Source organism: Amblyomma mixtum, chromosome 2, assembly GCF_055824585.1.
Source record: "Amblyomma mixtum isolate Tamu chromosome 2, ASM5582458v1, whole genome shotgun sequence".
NCBI classification, from domain to species: Eukaryota; Metazoa; Arthropoda; class Arachnida; order Ixodida; family Ixodidae; genus Amblyomma; species Amblyomma mixtum.
This window is the reverse complement of record NC_143013.1, coordinates 261,998,280-262,019,534: the sequence shown is the minus strand read 5'-3', so window position 1 is coordinate 262,019,534 and position 21,255 is coordinate 261,998,280. Positions and strand designations below refer to the sequence as shown.

The 21,255-nt window shown below is 44.7% G+C and overlaps 2 protein-coding genes and 1 non-coding gene across 4 annotated transcripts; all 3 read left to right on the top strand.

Annotated features, from left to right (window-relative positions):
- Positions 1 to 108: 108 nt before the first annotated feature.
- Positions 109 to 2,834, top strand: LOC149363788 (macrophage migration inhibitory factor homolog). The gene is made up of 3 exons (XM_089569989.1): positions 109 to 316; positions 1,021 to 1,193; positions 2,684 to 2,834. The coding sequence occupies exons 1-3, from the start codon at positions 209 to 211 to the stop codon at positions 2,751 to 2,753; spliced, it is 351 nt and encodes a 116-aa protein (XP_089426115.1). The 5' UTR covers positions 109 to 208; the 3' UTR covers positions 2,754 to 2,834.
- A 690-nt stretch (positions 2,835 to 3,524) lies between these two features.
- On the top strand, positions 3,525 to 19,389 carry Ube2g1 (ubiquitin-conjugating enzyme E2G 1). 2 transcript variants are annotated; one of them, XM_089573728.1, is made up of 6 exons: positions 3,525 to 3,662; positions 4,861 to 4,963; positions 9,628 to 9,725; positions 10,849 to 11,027; positions 13,920 to 14,025; positions 18,847 to 19,389. In XM_089573728.1, the coding sequence occupies exons 1-5, from the start codon at positions 3,617 to 3,619 to the stop codon at positions 13,995 to 13,997; spliced, it is 504 nt and encodes a 167-aa protein (XP_089429854.1). In that variant the 5' UTR covers positions 3,525 to 3,616; the 3' UTR covers positions 13,998 to 14,025; positions 18,847 to 19,389. The 2 variants fall into 2 exon arrangements, with proteins under 2 accessions (XP_089429854.1, XP_089429855.1); XM_089573729.1 differs by lacking the exon at positions 13,920 to 14,025.
- TRNAT-GGU (transfer RNA threonine (anticodon GGU)) lies at positions 8,152 to 8,225 on the top strand. Its single transcript has one exon. It is a non-coding gene; the product is annotated as a tRNA-Thr (tRNA).
- Positions 19,390 to 21,255: the final 1,866 nt, after the last annotated feature.

The window sequence follows — 21,255 nt, the reverse complement described above, 5'->3', positions numbered from 1 at the left end:
TAGTTTTATTAGCAACTGATTTACTGAGAGTTAATTCCGAAAACTGACCATTCTGGCGCTGCGTACAAAGAGAGGAGAGAGAGGTATTTACGCTCTCTCCATTTCACTGCTCCCTCCCCCTCACTCAGTACTTTGTCGCTAGCCCGCCAGCGTCGGTTACGTTCGTGAAGCTCTGTGAGAAGTTGCCCTTTACGTCGCGAAATTCACAATGCCAACCCTTACGATTAACACGAACATCCCGGCAAGCAAGATTCCGAACGACTTCCTGAAGACTACGGCGAACGTCGTGGCTGACTCTTTGGGAAAGCCGCTTTCGGTAATGGGTGGCACCGAACGCCGGTGTCTATGCCGACTTCAACCGCTTTCTCTGGAATTCCATTACGTAGTGCTATAAGCTTATATTGTAGTGCTTATAGGGTCATGTGCTTTCTTTCATTTGTGCTTTTGCGGAAATCGTCAATGGAGCCTGTGCTACATATCCGCGTTCAAAATAACGGCGTTTGTATTGAAAAAAGTTTTTATAAAGGCCCCAATGCAAATGTAGCGCCTGCAAAAAATGCTTGCCTCTTAAGTTTATCTGGGTTTAACTATCTTGGGTTTCCGTGGAGTAATAGCTCAAAATATGTGACTGAACGTTTGGTTGCTCGTAAATGTGCTGTGGTGTGGGGCTATTTGCTCTGCTGAGTGGATCCATTTAGAGGAGGCACTGATCTACCTGTTATCACGAGGCGCGATCTTGTAGTGCTGCTTTTCGCGGGTTGCTAGGCACTTGAGCTCTGGCAAATCGTCTCTGGGTCTTTTGCTTTTCCTAAAATGTCGCGCTGTTTTAAGTGCTTGACTGCGATTTCCGTACAGAGCAGGCATTCTTTCTTACCTGCGAACTTTTCGCTTCTTTCCCTGCCTTCGAGGACGGTGCTTAATGAAAGTTTTGAGGTCGAAAACCAACGACTACATAATTGTTGATAAAGCAGCTTGTTTTTCTTCTGTCGTTTGCTCATTTATCTTTTATTTTCTTTATAGTATGTTGTGGTGCACATCAACCCCGATCAGCTGTTGTCATTCGGTGGCACTGATGACCCATGCGCTATTGCGAACCTGTACAGCATCGGCTGTCTGACTGCGAAGGAAAACAAAAAGCATTCAGCTGTTCTTTTTGAACACATTGAAAAGACCCTGGGCATCAAGGGAAACAGGTTTGTGCTGAGCACTAGTTCGTTTTTGCATACTTGCCTTGCTTCGCTAATTTTATTTGTATCACTTAGTTGTCATGTTGACTGCATCAATTTCTTTGATACCAGTTTCCACAAGTTGTCTAAATTGTATGCTTGCGTGTATGGACCCACTGCAAGCTTTTGTCATGAGTTATTCATTAATAAAGACAGTGGTCAGTAGTAAAAAATAAAAAAGCACATGCACATAGATATATAATGAAGCGTTATGTTCATGTGTTGTGTGACTTGCAAGGGATGGGCTGTTACCAACATTCTGAAAAACCGAAAAACTACAGAACGTAGAGGGACAGGTGACTCGTACAAGTAACTATACGCACTGTCACATGTCAGATTTGTTGTTGCTAAATTTCCGTAATGTTTTACAATTTTATATTACGAAAAACACTTGCTGTGGACTTGCCCGGCTACAGCTTCCGTGAGACGACGCTTCCTAAAGAAGGTAGGCCTGCGACGGGATGTTGCAGGCGACTATCGCAAGTGGACTTATGATCATCGCTTTATCGTGAACTTTTTTAATGCCTAATGGAAAACATCCCGAATAAAAAAGTATTTGTGGGAGCTTGTTGCTGTTGTTACCTGGAAACTATGCTTAGTACTAGCCAGAATGTGATGAAAGAAAAAAAAAATTAGTTTTTGGGTGTAATTTGTGTGCAAAAGGGCAATAGGTGCTTTTTGTTTTTGCACCCTCACACATAAAACGGACAGTAATTTTTCAGCAGGGAATAAACAATACTGCTTGCTTAACACATGAATTCCGTAAGCGAGATTCAGAGGCTCTGGGTTCAGATCCCACTGGTTGCATGTGGTTGTTTTTTCTTCTACTTTATCAGTTATCTTTAAAAAAATAATTACCGTAGTAATCTCCCATTGATGAAGACCACAAATTATTAAAAGAAAACATGTCCCGTGACCTCCTTAGATTCAGTAACTTGGCTTCCATGATGTACTTGAATTAGGATGAATCGTGACAATGACAGATTGTAATGCACTGTCCCTACAAGTCGTAGTGTAGCATCTGTTTTTCAGGTTTGAAATGTTTCACAATGCTGTCATCCCTATTAATATTTCAAATTGGTAACTTTTCATGTGTGAAAAGAGGTTAAATCAGAAGAAAGATCAAAGCATGACTAGCACATGCGTTCCTGCCAAGCACCAACAACAAAACTACCTTAAGGTCGCATAGCACCACTGTACTAAACATTGCAATTTTGGACATAACTAAAAAGTTACTGTAAACTTCAGTCGTGCAGTTCTCCAGGGCATTGAAAGTTGTAATAAAAGCATTTTTCGCAATAACGTTGTGCCATGAAGCGGAGGTCTTCCTTCGTTACATTCACTGCCTTTGCACATTAGTCTACTGTCGTAGACTGCTGGCAAGTGTGTGACTATAGAACATTGTTTTTCAAGGAAGTTTTGAATATTTGATGTTGCTGCTCATGTTTTCTTTACAGGATGTACATCAATTACTTCGACATGCCAGCAAGTGATGTTGGCTACAGCGGAAAAACTTTTGCTGGCTGAACAGGTTTCTGCTTATAAGCAGCGAAAGAGGCCTACATATTTTTAAGTTGAATAAAGTTTCATGCATATTTTTGATTTGAATAGACGTTTTCTGTATTACTGATCTATAGTGCAGATGATAAAACAGTGCACTGCACGCATGACCCAAGCACTCACTCTGTCACATAGTAGGTGGTCACGCATATAATCGTTTACTGCTCACATGAGAACTGAAGTGCACATATATGAGGAGCTAGTTATGATGTATATGAGTTATGATGGAGTTATATGGGTATATGAAATATGCCGACAGTTAACAAAGGAAAGCATGGCTAAGATGTATATATTTTTTTGACATAGTAACAGGCAACACGCCACTAGCAAACCCTGGATTTCCGTAACTCTAGAGGATGCAAGGAAGCAAAACTAGAACCTCATTGTGAGGATCAAAGAGCAACTCCAACCCAAGCATCGCAGTTCCGGAATTTCGGGATAGATTTCTAGTTCACAGTAGCCGTACGATCACGGTGTAAGTACGATTCGCGCATCACAAGCCGACATGGGCTCTTGTCTAGCGCGGTTAAAAGCGCTACGTACTCTGCAACGGTCACTGTGCTACAGCAGGCGAATCGTTAGCTAGCAGCCACGAGAGCATTTTATGCGAGTAAAGTTCACGTGAATATGTAGCGATTAGCAGTTTTGCAGGTAATCATATCAGCCGAGTCTCGTAGCTTTTCGAGTAAGCGCGAGTGCAGTAAACATGAGCGCGGCGGAACCGGAAAGTGGAGACCATATGGTTTGAGCGCATGCTCAGTAAGGGCGAGGACAGCCATAGTTGCCGTCAGTTATTGTTCGCGTGAAGAGGTGCGATTGATATCGTCTGAATGGCAGAGCACCAGTCGGCCCTGCTGCTACGAAAACAGCTAAACGGTAACGTTCACAACTTTCGCGATCTTTTCATGTGCCACAAGCCTCGCTGCAGCGCTTACTTCTCGTTCGAGCCATCCCGGTCCGGACCGTGCCGCCTAGGTTTTAACTGCTTTCTTTTGTCCTCGCCTCCCAAGGCTATGCGCTGCGTCCGCCGGATTTGCCTTACGCAGCGTGTCTTCCCGTCACCTGTCCTCGGCTGCGAGTTTTCGGGGTCATTAAACAGCACGACGTTTCCCGCTTAACTCGCCTGCGACGCATCTATTACTTGAAAGAAGAGAAAATCGCCCCCTCCACACCTCGCCGTTTCCCCCTACGCTTTTGTTAATTATTTTTGCGCCGCGGGCTAACCGTAGCTTCGGTACCGGCCCATTCGGTGCGTTTTGCTTGCGCGGTCCGCGTAGCTTTGGCTTTTGGTTTGAACCGGGTGGCGTTTTCAGCGCACCTTTGAATCTGTCGGACGTCGACGTTAGCACGCTTTCTTCGTTGCGCAATAGCGGCCGCTCTTGCGATCTGTGAAACGCTTTTGAAATCGCACGCTCACACGCGCGCCTAATGGTCTTCCGCCGCGGAGGCCTGACGTTTCAACTGCCTTGACCCTTTCTTTTCTTCTGCGGCTGTGACCGGCTCTAGTATTACCTGCTCGCTACCGGCGACTCGCGAGTGTCGTAGTTGAGCAGATGCGCTTTTATTTGTTCGCGGTGACTCGTGACGTATTGCCCGTTGCGACTTCACCAGCACACCCGGTGATCATTCTTGTGACGAAAGCTGATGGTCGGTCGCTGAGGGCGCAAGGCAGGCGTAGTCAGGTGATCCTCCTATTGATTTTGCGTTTCGTTGTTATCAGAGGTTGTTAAAACCACGTCGTGGTCAGAATGAAACGCTTGAAATTAATCTGGTCCCTGGCACCGGTGTCGTATGAATCACGTTTTTCGTCAGAGTACTGTACGTCAGTTGTGGTACGCCGTTTCTGGCTGTTACTTGTGCAAAAATATTCTCGTTGTTTGCGTGTTTTTCCGTGTTCGTTAACGCCGTTCACGTGAGGCGCTGAAAGGTAGCGAGACGTTAGGTTCCTGGAAACGGAAGTAGCGAACGCTTTGCTTATACAAATACATGTCTCGGTTGTGTTTTGAATGCTTTGTGCACCCCTGAGCACCAGCGACTGCAGTTTCTCTGATTTTCCTAATTCTGTTGTCCTCAGAGCTGAAAAAAAATCCTGTGGAAGGCTTCTCTGCTGGGCTAATAGATGACAATGACATCTACAAATGGGAGGTGCTTATCATTGGGCCACCTGACACACTCTAGTAAGTTCATTTTTGCTGTACCCTGTCCTGTGCATGTAGGTTCGGTACTAGTGCTGGAGTTACTACAAATTCGGGCATTATCTCTTGGGTAGGTGATCACGTATATAATCTGTTTGACTGCTCACATGAGAGCTGAAGGGCACATATATACGGAGCTTGTTATGGTGTATATGAAAGGTGCCGACAGTTAACAAAGGAGAGCATGCCAAAGTATATGTATATTTTTTGACATAGTAACAGGCAACATACCATCAACAAGGGCTGAACCGATGATCTCCACATGTCCCATGTTGTGCAGCTACAGTGCAAGTTACATATGGAGGTGATGGGTTTGGCTCACACTGGAGGCATGTTCCCGATTCCGTGATGGTAATTTTAATCTCCGAGAACCTAGGAACAACATTGAGCAATAACAAAGCCCATTTTTTTTGCTAAAATTTGTACCAGGGCGGTAAAGCAATACACCTTGGAGAATTCCTGTAAATATTGGACAAATATTGTCATTGGTTTGGCATTTTTCTCGCTAAGCTTGAACATGTCTGCATATATTTGTGTTGTGTGTTACCCCTAGTGAGTACCTAAAAGCACAGCAAAGAATGCTTGCTTTGTTGCCGAGTGTTTTAGCAGTGGCCTAGCTGTCTCAAAAGTGGCTTTTTGAGGGTTTTTATGGTTGTAGTCTCTTGTAGTAGACACGGGACCTTGACCAGCTGCGGTGGCTTTAGAGGCAAAGACATTTGACTGATGACCTCATGATCGTAGAATCAAATTGTAGCTGTGCTGGCTGCATTTCAGTGGTGATGAAATTAAAAAATGCCCTCGGGCTGTGTTATGTCAGCGCATGTTAACATCCAGGTTTATGAAATTAATCCAGTCTTCAAGTCCTGCCTCACATACCATACAAGACTAAGAACCTTGAGTGTCTTCACGAGGCTGCCCCTATAGTAGTAAGCTCATTGCAGCAAGAACATTACCACTTGATGAGGGCTTTGTGCTGAAATGCTTGATGAATACTTTTGTTCTAGCTTAAATCACACCACTAGTGCTTGGGTTGATGTTTTTTTTTTCTGGTGGGTCAGCTGGCAAAGCTGTATTTAAGATAGTTGGCACAAAAATTTCTCTGCATATACTCGGAGGCTGCGTATTGTGACAGGGTTGGTTTTTTTTTTTCACATACCATGTGCCTTCTTTTGATTTGATGCATTTCCCAGAGGTAGTCTTACTGACGAATTCATCATACCAGCAGAGTCATCTCATTAGTGACATGGTAGTCACTAATGATGATAGTCGCCGACAAATGGAATTTTTTCGGGGACCTGGGTGGATAAAAAAAGAATTTAGCTTACACTTGTGAAAATGCATACCAAGGGGTCTTGATGCGTGGTTTATGGGGTGTTTTAGCTGTGGCCAGTTTGCTTTCAGAGATATGTTATCAGTAAACTCTGTTTGTTATTCCCCTTGTAATGTCCAGATATGAAAGCTGCTAGGAGAACATTGAGAGCTGGCAGGGCCATGAATTGTGTGATAAGTGGATACTATCTTGCCATATTGGAAATTTCATGTTTGTGTAGCATGGCAAACAATGCTTGGCACCCTATCTGTGTTTATAGTCTGTGGGTATGTGGCAACCAAATTCATTTTAAGCAGCTACACAATGTCATGAGGCACACCACAAGCCTTTTAAAGTGCCATTGCTGATATGTACAGCTAAAGGCCAACTTCAGTTTTTTGTTTAATGCCGCTCTTTATTGTAAGCCATCTTTGTTGATAAGCCATGAAGAATTTAACATTAAGTGGCCATTCTCTTCCCTTATGCTGTTTTAAGCTGTTCAGTAGTCTTTTGCTTGGAAAATGTTTCACATTTCGGCCCGGTCTTAGAGGTGCATAAGCAGATATACTGTATAGATTGGATCTTTCTAATATGTTGAGGCAGTTCATCGTTCAGTCTTATGTTTTTGTTGAAAGTATTGTTTTTAACACTTTTGTCTTAAAACACAAAATCGAGAGAATCAAAGTTCTATAGGCCTTTTCATGACCCTCGGAGGAGTAGTTTTTATGGACTATGCAGAGAGTGTGAGGGAGTCAATCCCCAACTCTTTCCTTTCCTGTTCTATGAGTGCAGCCAAGTGTCCACTGTGGCAGCTCCCTTTTCATCTCTTTTTGAAAAGGTCTTCAGGAGGGTACTGCAGAACGGGTCATTCCATCACTGCTTTTTATCTTGGCATAACTAGAACGATGCTCTTTCTAATGGTTTTGTGTTGCTGCATGCAACTTAGTCTATTCAGAGTGGGAAGTTCAATGTCCCTTTCAGTGAATGCCCTCTAACTCGTCAAATGTCACTTTGGCAACACACTGCACTGCAGTATGCAGTCGTGCCTTATCAATATGGACACTTCGTGGTGGCACCTGTTACCTGTTGATGTCTTCCGGGTATTGAGGAACTATATGGGACAAAATTCGCGTCCCTCTCCTCTCGTCTCTGAGAGGGGGGCTGTGCCGACATTGACCCCCCCCCCCGCTCTGTGCGCGCCTGTGGTTGAATGGTGCATCATTTGAAAGAAGGAAACGCTCAAGAAAAAATTTGTGTCTATAGTCCTTTAAAGGGACACTGAGAGCAAATAGAAGTTGGTTTGTATTGATAGGGTGCCGCATTCTAATCACAGAGACCACTCTCAGCGAAGACTAAGCTTTCATAAGCTAGAAGGGATTAAAAAACAACTTGCAAGTGTCGCCACTGCCGGCTGATTTCTCAAGTAAAATGCGTGCACCGAAGCAGATTTTTGGGCATGGATCTTACAGGCCACACTACTCCACCACTCATTCAAGACTGGTTGCCCAGAGAGGTCCAGGAAATCTTTTTACTGAGAACAATAATCGCATTGAGTTGTTCTGTGTCCCTTTGAGGTTCAAGGTCATGCATAGGATTGTCTACTGTGAATGGAAATGCTTGTGAAAATGTATGCTGGTTACCTGGAAAATGCTGTTGTGCTAACTATTTTGCTACCGTGAAAAAGTGACTGATTTTGGTCAAATGTTTAGGGGAATCCCCCAAGGTGGAGTTGATTTGTAATAAGGGAGTAATTACTCATTGACGTCCACCAAAGCGCAGCCAAACGGCTAAACATTTGACCAACTCTGTTCCTACTTCGAGTCATTGATCAATTCGCTCTCGCCCTACCATAAGCTTGCCGTCCCGGTTAGCTCAATTGGTAGAGCGACTGCTCTGGTGAAGCGGTGGTCCCGGGTTCGAACCCCGGACCAGGACGAATTTTTCTTTAACTACGAAGTTTCTGGGAAAGCTGTATAGCTTTCCTTTGTAGCCGTATGGCTGCGCTTGGGTGGACGCCAATGAGTAATTACTCCCTTATTACAGTGACTGATTCTGAGTGTTCTAAAATGAAAATTATTTCTTCAAGAAGTAGTAAATGAACTGCGTGTGCGTAGTAATGTATCAATCTGCAGCTTATTGGTTATACTTCTGAACGAAAAAAAATGCCAGAGTGGTGTTTGTGCAAAACTTTTCTAAAATTTATTGGATAACTATGTAGGTAACACAAGAAAAGAATACAAGCAAAACAATAATGAGCTGCTGCACTGAGCCAGATGTTCCATTTTTGTGATTTTCAACTGTCACGTGAGGGCATGAAGTGGAGGTAGATAAAGGTTGTGCTGCATGTTACATTTGTTCCGAGTTCTGCTCTTGTTTCTTTTTTTTTTTTTATAGTAGAGCTTGCAGTTCCCTCTTTTTTTATTCTAGTTTTATTTATTTTCAGTGGGTAGGGAATGCGTTTTACGGGTGAAAAGGGGACGTGGCCTTCCTTGACATCATAATCGAAACCTGCTGGCGCATTCGGTAAAATATTTTGTTGCGAAGAGCGTAAAACACCAAATAAAACCACTCTCATCATTTACAAATCAGGCACACGAGATGAAATACACTGTAAACATTAAACCGAAACGCGTGCGATCATGTGCTGATGTCGTGGGCCTCTGAGACAGTCTCGCAGTCGGAACTGAAATGCAACCATTCCACATGGTCTTCTAACTCGCCACTGCTGATCTAAAAAAAATACAGCATAAGAACCAACAAAAGTGCTCAGTGTTGCCTTTCCACCTTTGAGGAGCGCACGGCGAAATGGATGTGATGATCCTTGACTGGTGGATTGCGTCCCATCAGTTTAGTTTTTCACGTCGCCTCATCGCGTTAGGAAATGGCAAAAGAAAACTGAAACCAAAGAAATGGTGTTATAGAAGTAAAATATATGGCGTAGTTTGTCCAGGAGTACTGACTTAAATTTTTGGCGTCGGGTTCAAAACTTTGGTCATATGACTGATCGCCTGTGGCGCAGTAACGAGAGTTAGTGTGGGCAAGAGTCATGGTGTATTGACTCTGAAGTGCTCAACGCTGGCGTTAAATGTAATTTGCTCGTTTTTAGGCACAAGTTTTCCAAAGAAGTCTCTTTTGGAATATTTTGCTTTTCTGTCCGCTCATTGGCAATGCCATGAAGGGAGCTTTGTGGCTTGCAGGGCTGTGCCCACTTTGTTTTTCCTTTTCGTTGCGAAGAGCCCTTATTTTTGCTCTTATGCTTATTTATGTTTGAGAAGTCACCGTAAACTATGTGGCTAACATTTTCCTTTCGATTTTGCTCTTTTTTTCTTCTTTCTAGTGAGGGTGGGTTCTTCAAGGCACATTTGTACTTCCCAAAGGAGTATCCGCTACGTCCGCCGAAGATGAAATTTATTACAGAAATATGGCACCCAAACAGTGAGTAGTGGCACTTGCAGAGTCTCTCTTTTATTTATTTATTTATTTGTACGTACATACTATCAGTCCTGCTGGACTAAGATAGGAGTGGGTACATCAAAATTTATAAACGCAGGCCAGTACGATAAAACAGCCAGTACAGTCAAACACAGTTCACAAAATACAGTCAATGTAATGTACAAATTATGTGCACTCCTGCGTTAAATATTTGCACATGAGGGTAGCAAATTGCTCTCGGGATTGGGCATTCACAACGTGGTTAGGAAGGCTGTTCCAATCGGACGATGTGGCAGGAAAAAAAGAGTATTTATAACAGTCTTTAAAAAATGTTTCTACCTGGACGTGTTTATTATGTTTATTACGAGTGACGCGTGTCTTTGCTTCTTAATGTATTGTTCTTTCTTAACCAAGACTAAACCATTTATTGCACAATAAAACAGAGTTAGTCGTTTTTCTTTTCGGTATAAGTCAAGCAAGGTCTGTCTCGAGAAGTGGTGAGTTTTGAGCTGTTGCTCCTGAACTTGACACATAATCTGTGTGATTGAGTGCTAACTTCGTTCTTGCATGCCGGTGTCACACCCCCTCAATGGCTGTGACACCGGTAATTGTGGTGGTGTAAAACATACAGGCGGGATTAGCCCTTGTTCTATGGGGTGACTGTGTTGGCGTCTGCTGTTTTAAATGTTGGTTCATATAGTGATAATGATGCCCCCTTGCCTCCCGGCTGCCTGTTTGAATGTGGTGCAGGGAAAGGAGTGCTGTTGGAAGACCCTGTACATCCCTTTGCACGGGGGTCCCCTGTGTGAATACCTCTTAATGCTCTTGACGTCATCACCAGTGACATGGAATTTGATTCAGAGCAGAGGGAAAAAAATACGGAAACTTCAGACTCCAAATTTGTCAGCAGTAAATGTCTCCAGCGGCCAAATAAATGGTGAAAGAACCACAAAGAGCCCAGTTATCAGATTTTACTGAGAACAAAAAGTTGTAGTTGTTCTTAATGCCCCTTTAAAGCACAAAGTATACCCAGTCTGAAGAACACCCAAAGCTCTCTGTTGCTGTTTTTCACCACTGTCGCAGTGCTTTGTCTCACCCATGTCTCACTGTTGTTGTTGCGGTGCAGTTGAGAAGAATGGCGATGTTTGCATCTCGATCCTGCATGAGCCGGGGGATGACAAATATGGGTACGAGAAGGCAAGCGAACGCTGGCTTCCTGTGCACACTGTGGAAACCATTCTCATCTCTGTCATCTCCATGTTGGCCGACCCCAATGATGAGTCTCCTGCCAATGTGGACGCAGCGGTGAGTGCTTGTGCGGTGCAGTGCACACTGTAAGGATGCTAGTTGTTTGTGTCTGGTATTGCGGTAATGGCTGCATGCAGAACCGGGATAAACGGTGTTGATGTCGTACTATGTAGCACTGTGTCGCACCCGAAAACTCCCATGTTTAGTGCTGTTCAATAAGTGCTGCCCACATAAGGCCCATGTGCCCTAGGTTTAGACATAAGGGACTTGTTGGCTAGGTAGTGAGAGCTACCGGCAGTGTCACATGTGGAGTTGTGGTGTAGGTGAGGGGGTTGAGGGTTTACAGCTATCACTGTCATTTTTTGCTGAGGGACAGGCTAAAAGATCTAGGAGCCCTTCAATATGGCTGTCACTCTATCTGTTACATACATGGTCTGTTCTGAAAGTAGTAGGACTCATTTTTTTAAACAAAATTTATTCAAGAGAATAGTACAAACGATAACAATTTTTCAAGGTAGCACCCTTCCGCACCTACACGCTGCTGCCAATGAGTTTTACAGTTTTCGTATGCCTCCAGGAACGCCTGGACCGGAATGCTGTTTAACTCCGTCGTCACGGCCTGTTGAACCACCTCTACCGTTCCGTGATGTTTCCCCTTGAGCGTCAATGTTATTTTCGGGAATAGAAAAAAGTCTGGCGGGGCCAAGTCGAGGCTTTAGGGGGGCTGAGGCAGCGTTGCTGCCTTGTGCTGGGCAAAAAATTGGGGTCCTCATTCAGATGGTGAAGAAGATCCTACCGGTTGGCCTTTTCCTCCTCTGACAACACTCCCGACACCAACTTCGCGCACGCTTTCCTCACGGATAAGTTTTCTGTCACGATCTCAAAAACTTGGGTTTGAGGAATGCTCAAGTCATCAGCAATCATTCTGATACTCATTCTACGCTCACTGTTAAGTAAATGTTTCCCTCGGTACACATTTTCGTTGGTCTTGCTGGTCGAAGGGCGTCTGAAGCGGTCGTCTTCCTCCACTCTTTCCTTACCTTCTCGTAAAAGCTGGTGCCACTCAAAAACCACCTGATCTACCCATGGAAGCGTCACCGTAGGCCTTCTTAATCACATTGTGAGTCTCTTTGCCCGTTTTACCGAGATTTACTCAAAATATGGTCGCGTATCGCTGATCCAGTAAACGCTTGACGATTCTGCGTGACGAGACGTTTCGACAGGGGTTCACAGTACGAGCGACCTCCTCTCTTCAACAGCCGAGAGCCGACTGCCGATTTTCCCCAGCATTCCCAATATCCCCCTTCAACGATCCTGCACGCGCAGACCACCTCTCGTCCGCCCATTCACCCAGGAAAAAACCAGTCCTACTACTTTCAGAACAGACCCTGTACGTAGACTGCTGCAGACTCCCACTCGCAGTAAATTTAACCCCATTATGGTTCATGCGGGCTGATCTAAAAGTAACTATTTAGTACTTTGTTAACAGTTTCCATAATAAGACACACATTGGTTTGCACTAAAATGAAAGAGGATGATTTATTTCACCCCTACTACTGAGAAGAGTACGAAATTTTCTTGCATACGGAAGCACATTCTGGAGTACTATGGGTCAGTTATACAGTCTTCATGTTTGTGGTGTGTTTTTTTTTTTACATATGCTTAATTGTTATTGGTTTTGCAGGTGTGATTGCACTGCCACAATTAGTCTTGGATACCTCGGTGTGCATGCGCCTAGTGCTGAAATTGTAGCTGCAGGCCCAAATCGTGCTGCACCAATATTTTTGATGTTGTGGAGTAATTCGACCAAATCAAGATTGAACACCGTATGTGGAAATTTGGTGCTGTGCAACAAAATGGAGTGCATCCTGAGGAGATGAGCATTGCCCAAGTGCATTAGTGCACATCAAAGAAACTTGTCGCTAGGTTTGCAGGTTAGGGTGAAGGCTAGGAAGAATAGCCAAGTGCATTGTTTTGGGCATGGTGCTTGTTGCATGTCCCATTCATCGCTGATACGGGGATATACTGTTCATCATCATCATCATCATCATTAGCAGCCTGACTACACCCACTGCAGGGCAAAGGCCTCTCCCATGTGTCTCCAATTAACCCTGTCCATTGCCAGTTGCGGCCACTGTATCCCCGCAAACTTCTTAATCTCATCCGCCCACCTAACTTTCCGCCGTCCCCTGCTACGTTTGCTTTCTCTTGGAATCCACTCCGTTACCCTTAAGGACCAGTGGTTATCTTGCCTTCGCATAACATGTCCTGCCCAAGCCCATTTCTTCCTCTTGATTTCAACTAAGATGTCATTAAACCCGCGTTTGTTCCCTCACACACTCCACCCTCTTCCGATCTCTTAACGTTACACCTATCATTTTCCTTTCCATAGCTCGCTGCGTTGTTCTTAACTTAAGCTGAACCCTCTTTGTTAGCCTCCACATTTCTGCCCCATAGGTGAGTACCGGTAGGATATAGCTGTTGTATACTTTTCAGGGATATACTGTTACTCTTGCACAAAACACTACGTTCATCATCATGATGTCATTCTTGGGTGCAGAGTAGCGTGGCACAAGTAACTAAGCACACTGCACATGGTGAAGAGTAGACAGCAACTTGCAAATTTCAACATCGTGTTACCTGCATCTTGAGTCTCATAACTTTTAATGACTTTGCAAGAGTCTCGCATCTTGCAGGCACTGAAATAGTGTTTCTTATATTGTCTCCTCCATTGTTGGGTAGGACGATGCACGCCTTAACAGGAAGGCATTGTGTTGCCTATCTTTTCATGGCAGTGCATGTAGATTTGAAAGATAAGACTGAGGTGGATGGCTTTCAAGAAGTGACATGGGGACATTATGTGGTGGTGTTAATGTATTTTTGGGTGCTTTCTATAAAGAAACTCACTGCTGTGAAATGGTTGCTTACAGTGGTGCTTCTTTTTTACAGAAAGAGTGGAGGGAAAGCCACTCTGAATTCAAGCGAAAAGTGGCACGTTGCGTTAGGAAAAGTCAAGAGGAGGCCTAGAATAAATTTTTGTGTAGTTTAACTTCTGGTAAGTCTTCATTCTTGGTGTTACTTAAAGCTATGCTCTTGAGGTCTGAATCGGTGTGTGTCTGAAAGGACGCAATACTTTCTAGACGAGCCATGTCCTGAGAAAATACTCGAGTGCTTAGTACAGCGTGGTGTTAACAGCACACACCGGATAAACCCATGTAAGGGCCGCACTTCTCTTTTTTTTATTCGGGTGTGAATGTTGAGAGAGCAGCCCTTACAAGAATAAACAAAAAAAAAAGGTGTGACCTTATTTTTTTCACGATTATCAAGTAAAACGGGATGCAGCCCATACACACATGTGACCCTTACACGAAATTCTACACCACAACTTTGCGTTCTTTGAGGTGCTCTGCATCATAGCTGAAGCTCACCCCCTGGAAAGATAGTTATTTTCCTTAAACGAAACAATGTTGAAAGGGCACATATATGTGGGAGGTGCGGGGTTCGATCCCCAGTGCTACAAGGTGCTCACCAGTGACACAATGGATACAGGCTTTCCCCTGGCCTGATGCTTGGGTTCTCGTTCTCCTGGATGAAATGCTTGGAAAATGGGTCTGTGGCCCTACCTTGTGTACTCGAAAAATACCGTATAAACGCGTGTAAGGGCCGCACCCATGTATGGGCCGCACCCTGTTTTCCCGAAGGAAATGTTTAAAAAAAAAAATAAATCCGTGTAAGGGCCGCACCCGAACTTTCCATGAACGCCGTGGCCTCCGCGATCGGCTCAGGCTGCGAACAACGGTGCTCTCGATCGCGGAGGCCAAGCACGCACACAAGAGCTTCCAAAAACCGTCCATAGATGGCGCCCAAAGCCGCAGCCATCATCATCGTCAATTTTGTTCTCCCCTCGACTTCCCGCTATTCACATGCATCAGCCGATGTCCAGCCCTTTATGGCATGTTAGCGCGTCCACCGTAGTTGTCGTGGCTTTCGCGTGCTGCCGCCGAGTAATGCAGTTTAAGCACGATGGGCAAGCACCTTATCAGCTGCACGGCTGGGAGTTAGCTCTCGAACGCGGCAAGCGTGCGGCGGACAGGGAATTCGACTTGGCCGAGAAGTGCGTCCGATGATCGTATGATCGTACAATCAAAAGGGTGCATTGAGAAACATGAGCTGCAAAAAGCGCGCTTTCCGAGGCGAGCCGTGCGAGTTTCCCGAACTGGAAGAAGAGCTTCTCTGCTATGTGATGGAAATGTGGAACAATGGCTACGCATTGACAGTGGACATGCTGCACGGCTTCTTTGGGATGAGCGTGCACCAGAGCACAGAACCAGCTCAGAGTCGAAATGCTCTGTGAGTGACGACTGAATGTAGAATAAATGCCGCTCATTTCCTGATTGGTGTGTTATGGCTTAAAAAAAAATTTTTTTTCGTACATCGCGTGTATGGGCCGCACCCCGAAAATTTGCCCCCCGAATCTGGAAAAAAAGTGCGGCCCTTGCACGCGTTTATACGGTAAGTGCCTTGTGCTATGGTGCTCTTTGGGCAAAGAACCATAAGAATGCATCATTATTGAGAGGGCACTGGCAAATGTTGTAAGCTTTTGTTGAACTTATTGAGACTTTGTGTCATTGTGGTGCTCCTTGTAGCTTTATCATTTCTTTTTTTCTATCAATGGCAGAGGAATTATCTGAGCTTGCAGTGCTGCCACTGTTTTGTGTTTTTGTCAGTTATGCTGTAAATTGTTCTCATGCATTCTAAACCATGTCTGTTAACCACTATTTCTTTTCTTGGTCAGCCAGCCCATTGGCTTGCAAAGTAATTTTTATAAGTTCTGCAAACTTCAGTCAGCATGGGCAGAAACGTGTGTGAAGCATTGCGTTCTGTTTGTGTCACTGAAAGGTTGCACCCCTGCAAAAAGAAGTCTTCAAATTGTGTCCTCACATGTGTGTACCGCCATTTTGGCATTGAATATGCTCGCTGTGGAGGTTTCACCATGTGTACTAGCAGATGATCGTGCGGTGAAATATATCTTCCTATGGCCAGTGTAACTTCTCTTATTCTATTCCTGAGTTCTGTTGTGACCATTGAAGAAAGTCACTAAGTCGTCTTGAAACCACTGTTTTTTTTTTCTTTTTGATTGCATGAAAATGCATTTAATGGCCATACCTGCAGGCAGCTACATCTGTCGGTTTGTAGTTTGTATCAGTCACCTGTGAAGAGGTAACGAAAAGCGCAAATGCGCAGTAGTGACCGTGTAGTCTGCACTAGGAATTTGCATCATAAAAAAAAACAAAAACTCTACATTTGCCTGCGACGCGAATGCACCGGCGACACGTTTTCTGCAGTGATGTGTGGCCCACTAGGGTGCCTCATTGGCCAGCATCTTGGTGCTTACCAGGGGTGGTATTCTCCCGGTGTCGCCTTTTGCGACATGTCGCATTCGCTCTTCGCTGATTGGCTCGAGTCGCGGTGACGGCGGCGTGACGACATGGACCCGCCTTCCTGCTACGTCATCGTGACGTCGCCCCAATTTACTACGCTTAGTCGAACAACGGAACGCGCTGAAGCGATTCGCGCGGGCGACGGGCTACCGTTAGCGTACGAACGCAATCGGCAGTTGCGGCTTTTGCACCCTTGGCGTGAAAACATAGCGACGTCCTTTCAAGCGAGAGCCGCCCGCTTCAGCCAATTCAGCAGTCTTTGCGATTCCGGTCGGCATGTTTACCGGCAACTACTGGTGTTGTTACTTTTCGCTATGACTTATCTTGCTTCAACGATAAAGTTTAAGCTGCAATTCAGCCTAGTTTTTTAGATACGCTCTCGATTCTGGAGCGCGCAAGCCTAATGGGACCTCCAGCGACACTGCTACCGTCTGCAACTGCCCGAAACGCAGCCGAAACCTAGCACAACCGTCCGGAACGAAAGAAAAATAGATTTGGAGCTTTTTCGCGGTGTTTTATAGACTTAAATGAAGTAAAGCGAGTTTATATTAAATTTGCAAATGTTTTTTTGAACATTAGACGTCATGTGATGGCAAATATTCTTGCTATAAAAGATACGAAACTACTGCTGCTAGTGGATCAGCAGTGGTAAATTGTCGCTTCTCGGAGTGAATGAATGCACCGCAGACGAAAGTGCCGGCGGCTTTTTCCGTTTCTTTGAGCATCTGTAAGCACTTTTTTAGGCCCCGCCCATATGCGACATGTCGCAAAAGGCGACACCGGCAGAATACCACCCCAGCACTTGCGGCTTACCAGGTTACAGCGCACCACTTGCTCTTGGCTCGCTTGATGTTGCTAGGGCTAATGTGCTCCACACTAAAGCCGCAGCATAAAGTGCTTTCGAACTAGCCGCCGATTATCATAGGAATCTCTAATCTTGTTACAGCCTCTGCAGTAACTTCATGCTGATATGAACGTACAGTTGATTTCCCTGGCGCCTTCGTCAGCGAAGCATGTCGAAAATGGGCCAGGCGAGCCACCTCGCATTGATGGCCACGGGCTGTGTGCGCAGAGTCCGGTTTGGTCCCGAGCCATCAGCAGAACTGTCATAATGTCGTCGTGCTCTCGATTGCATCATTCCGCGCACATCTCTGTCCTGATTTTGATCTGGAACCAACTTGGTTGACGTCACGCCTGTAAAGTGCTCTGCCAGCGTCTCTCATTCCAGACGGTTCCGGCTGGCCGTAGTACGAAGCGGGGCGTGCACGTTTTTCGGTCATACAGTCGAGGCTTTTAATATGCGAGATTCACTTGGCCCGTGCCAATTCATCGTAGAATGCAGGTCATCGCATGAACGGGGGATGAAAAATTTGGGTTCCACTGTAATTCACTATGTCCCTGCATTTGTTACTTTGTTCTTTTAGTCCGTTCCTAGCTAATGTATAAAGTGGCAGACTGCACCGCCTCACTTTTCAATCGTGTTTTTTTTTGCTTTTTTTTTTAAGTGGCTTTATACGGAGGTTGTTGCCGCTCAGTCTGCAAAAAAATGTGCTTGATAAGGGACAATCTCTTAGCTGTTTTATCAGCCCTGGAAACAATGGTGCGAGGCAGTGGTATCATATTGCTGCAGGGTATGAGTTGCGATGTCAAAAAATGAGAATTCAAGGATGGTGCTTGCTCAGACGTTTCTCGCTATTGCTTTTGTGTCTTGGTGGAATTAGAATTGAGGTTTTATATTTATGCTTGGCCACATGTCAGTACAGTGCAGTTGATGCGGCAATGGTAATACGAATTTAGGCACGATGTGAAGTCATGACATTTCTTTGCCACAGTGCTTTATGTATAATGGGCAGAATTTCATATGTTCCGAACACTCTCCCGTTCTGCTGCGGTCTATGCGAATGCACACCGTGACCGTGCCCTTGAGTGCCCACTAAGCGCTGCCCGTACATTGCTGATGCCGCAGTCGCCAGTCGTGAGCAGGGGCATGTGGTTTTAAATAAATATCCTGTCAGCCTCGGACCAATCTGCCTGGTTGCATTGCGTTTGCATCTGCATACAGAATTTTTTCATTTTCAAGGGTACCAATGTTCGTACCAAGGGTACGACCATTTTTTTTTTTTGCAACTCCTACTGTTTTACTGTAACCTCCTCCATTTTTTCATCATGCCACGAGGTCTCCTATTGCTTCTCCTCTGTGTTATCTCTTTTGTGTTTCACTGGATGGGACTGCTGGGGCCATTGAATCATAGCAATCATGCTCGACGCAGTTATTTTTTGATCTCGTAGCTGGTCTAGTGCCATCCCTGCATTGCTGTAGTTTTGCTTTGCTTTTGCTGCTTTACAGGGATGTCCTTTGCCAACCCTGTAGCCTTTGAAAAGTGTAGCTGCGGATTAGAACTTAGGCGCTCCACTCTTTTTTTTCACCTTTATAGGTACAGGGAGCGCTGCTTGTCCGCACATCCTGTTTCTCGACAAGTATCTGCTGCAACAAAAGATAAAAGCCAGGGTTGGAGTGAAGAAAGAGAAAAAAAAGAGAGAAAAAGGGAAAACTGCACCTTTGAAACCACTTTGAGACTGTGAAGGGTGTGCAGGCAACTGGACCGAGACGCAAAGAGAAATCATTCTTGTTTTTTTTTTTTGAAGAGGAACATTGTTCGAAAAGTGCCACGATAGCAGGCAGGCCTACACTGGACCTGGTGGAAGGGCGAAAATTTGGGACAGTGGCAAGCAGGCTGTCGTTTGGGAAATGGCGGACGAGACGTTCCCTCGGCGTGTCCTCGGGGCGCAACTTTGGCTGCTCCGGCAACTTCAATGGCTGCTCCTCCGCACTGAAGCGTAGCAATGTCGACGAAATTCATTTTGTACTGCGCCGTCCGCCCGGCGGGGGGGCGGGTGGTCCTGCCACCGTCATTTCCCTTCCCTGCTGCCCTCCCTGTTTGAAATGAAAGCGATAAAAGAAATTCAGGCACGCTTGATATTTCACATGCATAGTGCTCTTTCCCTGACCCTTCCCGAGTTTCTTTTCAGCTTAAGGGGGGACACTGGTCTTGAAAAGAAAATTTTATTAATTTAGTCATAGTTATGAAATTTTCAGGGCACATGTATTTTTGTGCGCTGATTCTAGATATGTCACTTAATTTCATGTAAAACAATTCCTTGAGCACTTATGCACTTTTTATGCAAGTATTTTGCGGAGAGTTTTGAAGAAAATTTGCTGCAGGAAACTCGCTGAAATGTATGCCATTGGGTTCTCTTGACACCAAGGAATACAATAAGGGTGAAATTATCATCCTGGCTCTTATAGAACTTGAGTAATAGGGTACTGAAGCTGCCACTTCAGAAACAGGAATACACACTTTCCTTCTCATTTCTGAAGCGACAACTTCAAAACTCTATTACTCAAGTTTTATGATAGGCAGGAAGACAATTTCACCCTTATTGTATTCCTTGGTGTCAACAGAACCCAATGGCATGCATTTCTGCGAGTTTCCTGCAGCAAATTTTCTGCAAAACTTTTCCCAAAATACTTCCATAAAAATTGCACAAGTGCTCAAGGAATTGTTTTACACGAAATTAAATGACATATCCAGAATCAGCGCACAAAACTACATGTGGCCTGGAAATTTCATAACTGTGACTTCATTAATAATTTTTTTTCAAAGACCAGGGTCCCCCCTTAATGGAAGACTCGGAAAGTATGAATGCATGCGAGTGTTTGGTTGCTCATGGATTTCCTGTGGCTACATTTGTGTTTTATTTTTGGTTTTTTTCGGGCTGTGTAAGGTTAAGGCATGGCTCTTTCTCTGTTTTGTTTTTGTTTTCCTCGTGTGAGGAACGTTTCCTTGCATGTGATGCTTTGTGTTGAAGAATGTCAGGATGTTGGAGTTAAGTTGGTAGGATGCAATCTGCTCTTGTTTTTGTTCTTGAAGCAGCAAAAAAAATGGGCACTTCCACTGCTTGGTGTGTGTGTGTGTGTGTGCTGTCACAGTTGGTCTGCTCTTGATTGAACTAATTGCTCGACTTCAGTGAAAGTAAACAGTGTCCTTATTTTGATGCAGCTGCCCTGACTGAGGGCTAGTTATGCATGTTAGTATTGTTGCTGATTGCATTGGCAAACTTGCATACATGCTTGCAGTACTTGCATTTTTATCTGGGCAGTTTTAATTGGTCTCTCTCATAGCTTGGCTTTCTGCCGTACCTTTTCCTGCTGAGCACTTTTTGTTATGGCTTGTGCTGTGGTGTATTGGACAGGTGAATTGATCAGCGTTTCTTCACTTATGTAGTGCTAATGCTACGAATTTTGGGCAAAGCAAACACTTTTGTGAAAAATTTGCTAGCTGGCTCTGCTCTAGGCTTGGAAGTATTGGCAAGGAATGGGTCTGCATGTGAAGCTTGCCTGCTGGTGCTCAAGGAAAGTTCGAGCAAAACTCTTCTTAACTTATAATGTTCGCTGAGCATCCTGGCCAAAATATGCAAGTGCAATGTATTTGTCTTTTAAATCTGTTGCATTAAGCCAAGGACCCGAAATGTGTATTTGCTTGTGTGCGCTCCAGTTACTTTGGGGCACATACATTAAAGAACTGAATTTAAAGGCCATACTAATCGGAGCACCACATTTAATGTCATACTCCATTAGCTTGGTCTCTCCCACACTGAAAGAAGGCATTAACTCGACAGTATTCTTTTCTTAGTTTGGCCCCAAGAATTGCTCTGCTGAGCTCTGATAGGAGTTTAATGTCATTGGAGCTTTGTGTGAGTGGCCGTATTGGTCATATCTTATTCCTTAGTGTTGTTGGCTGCTCCCATTTTTTAATTTCCCAGGTATGTTCAACTCACTCATT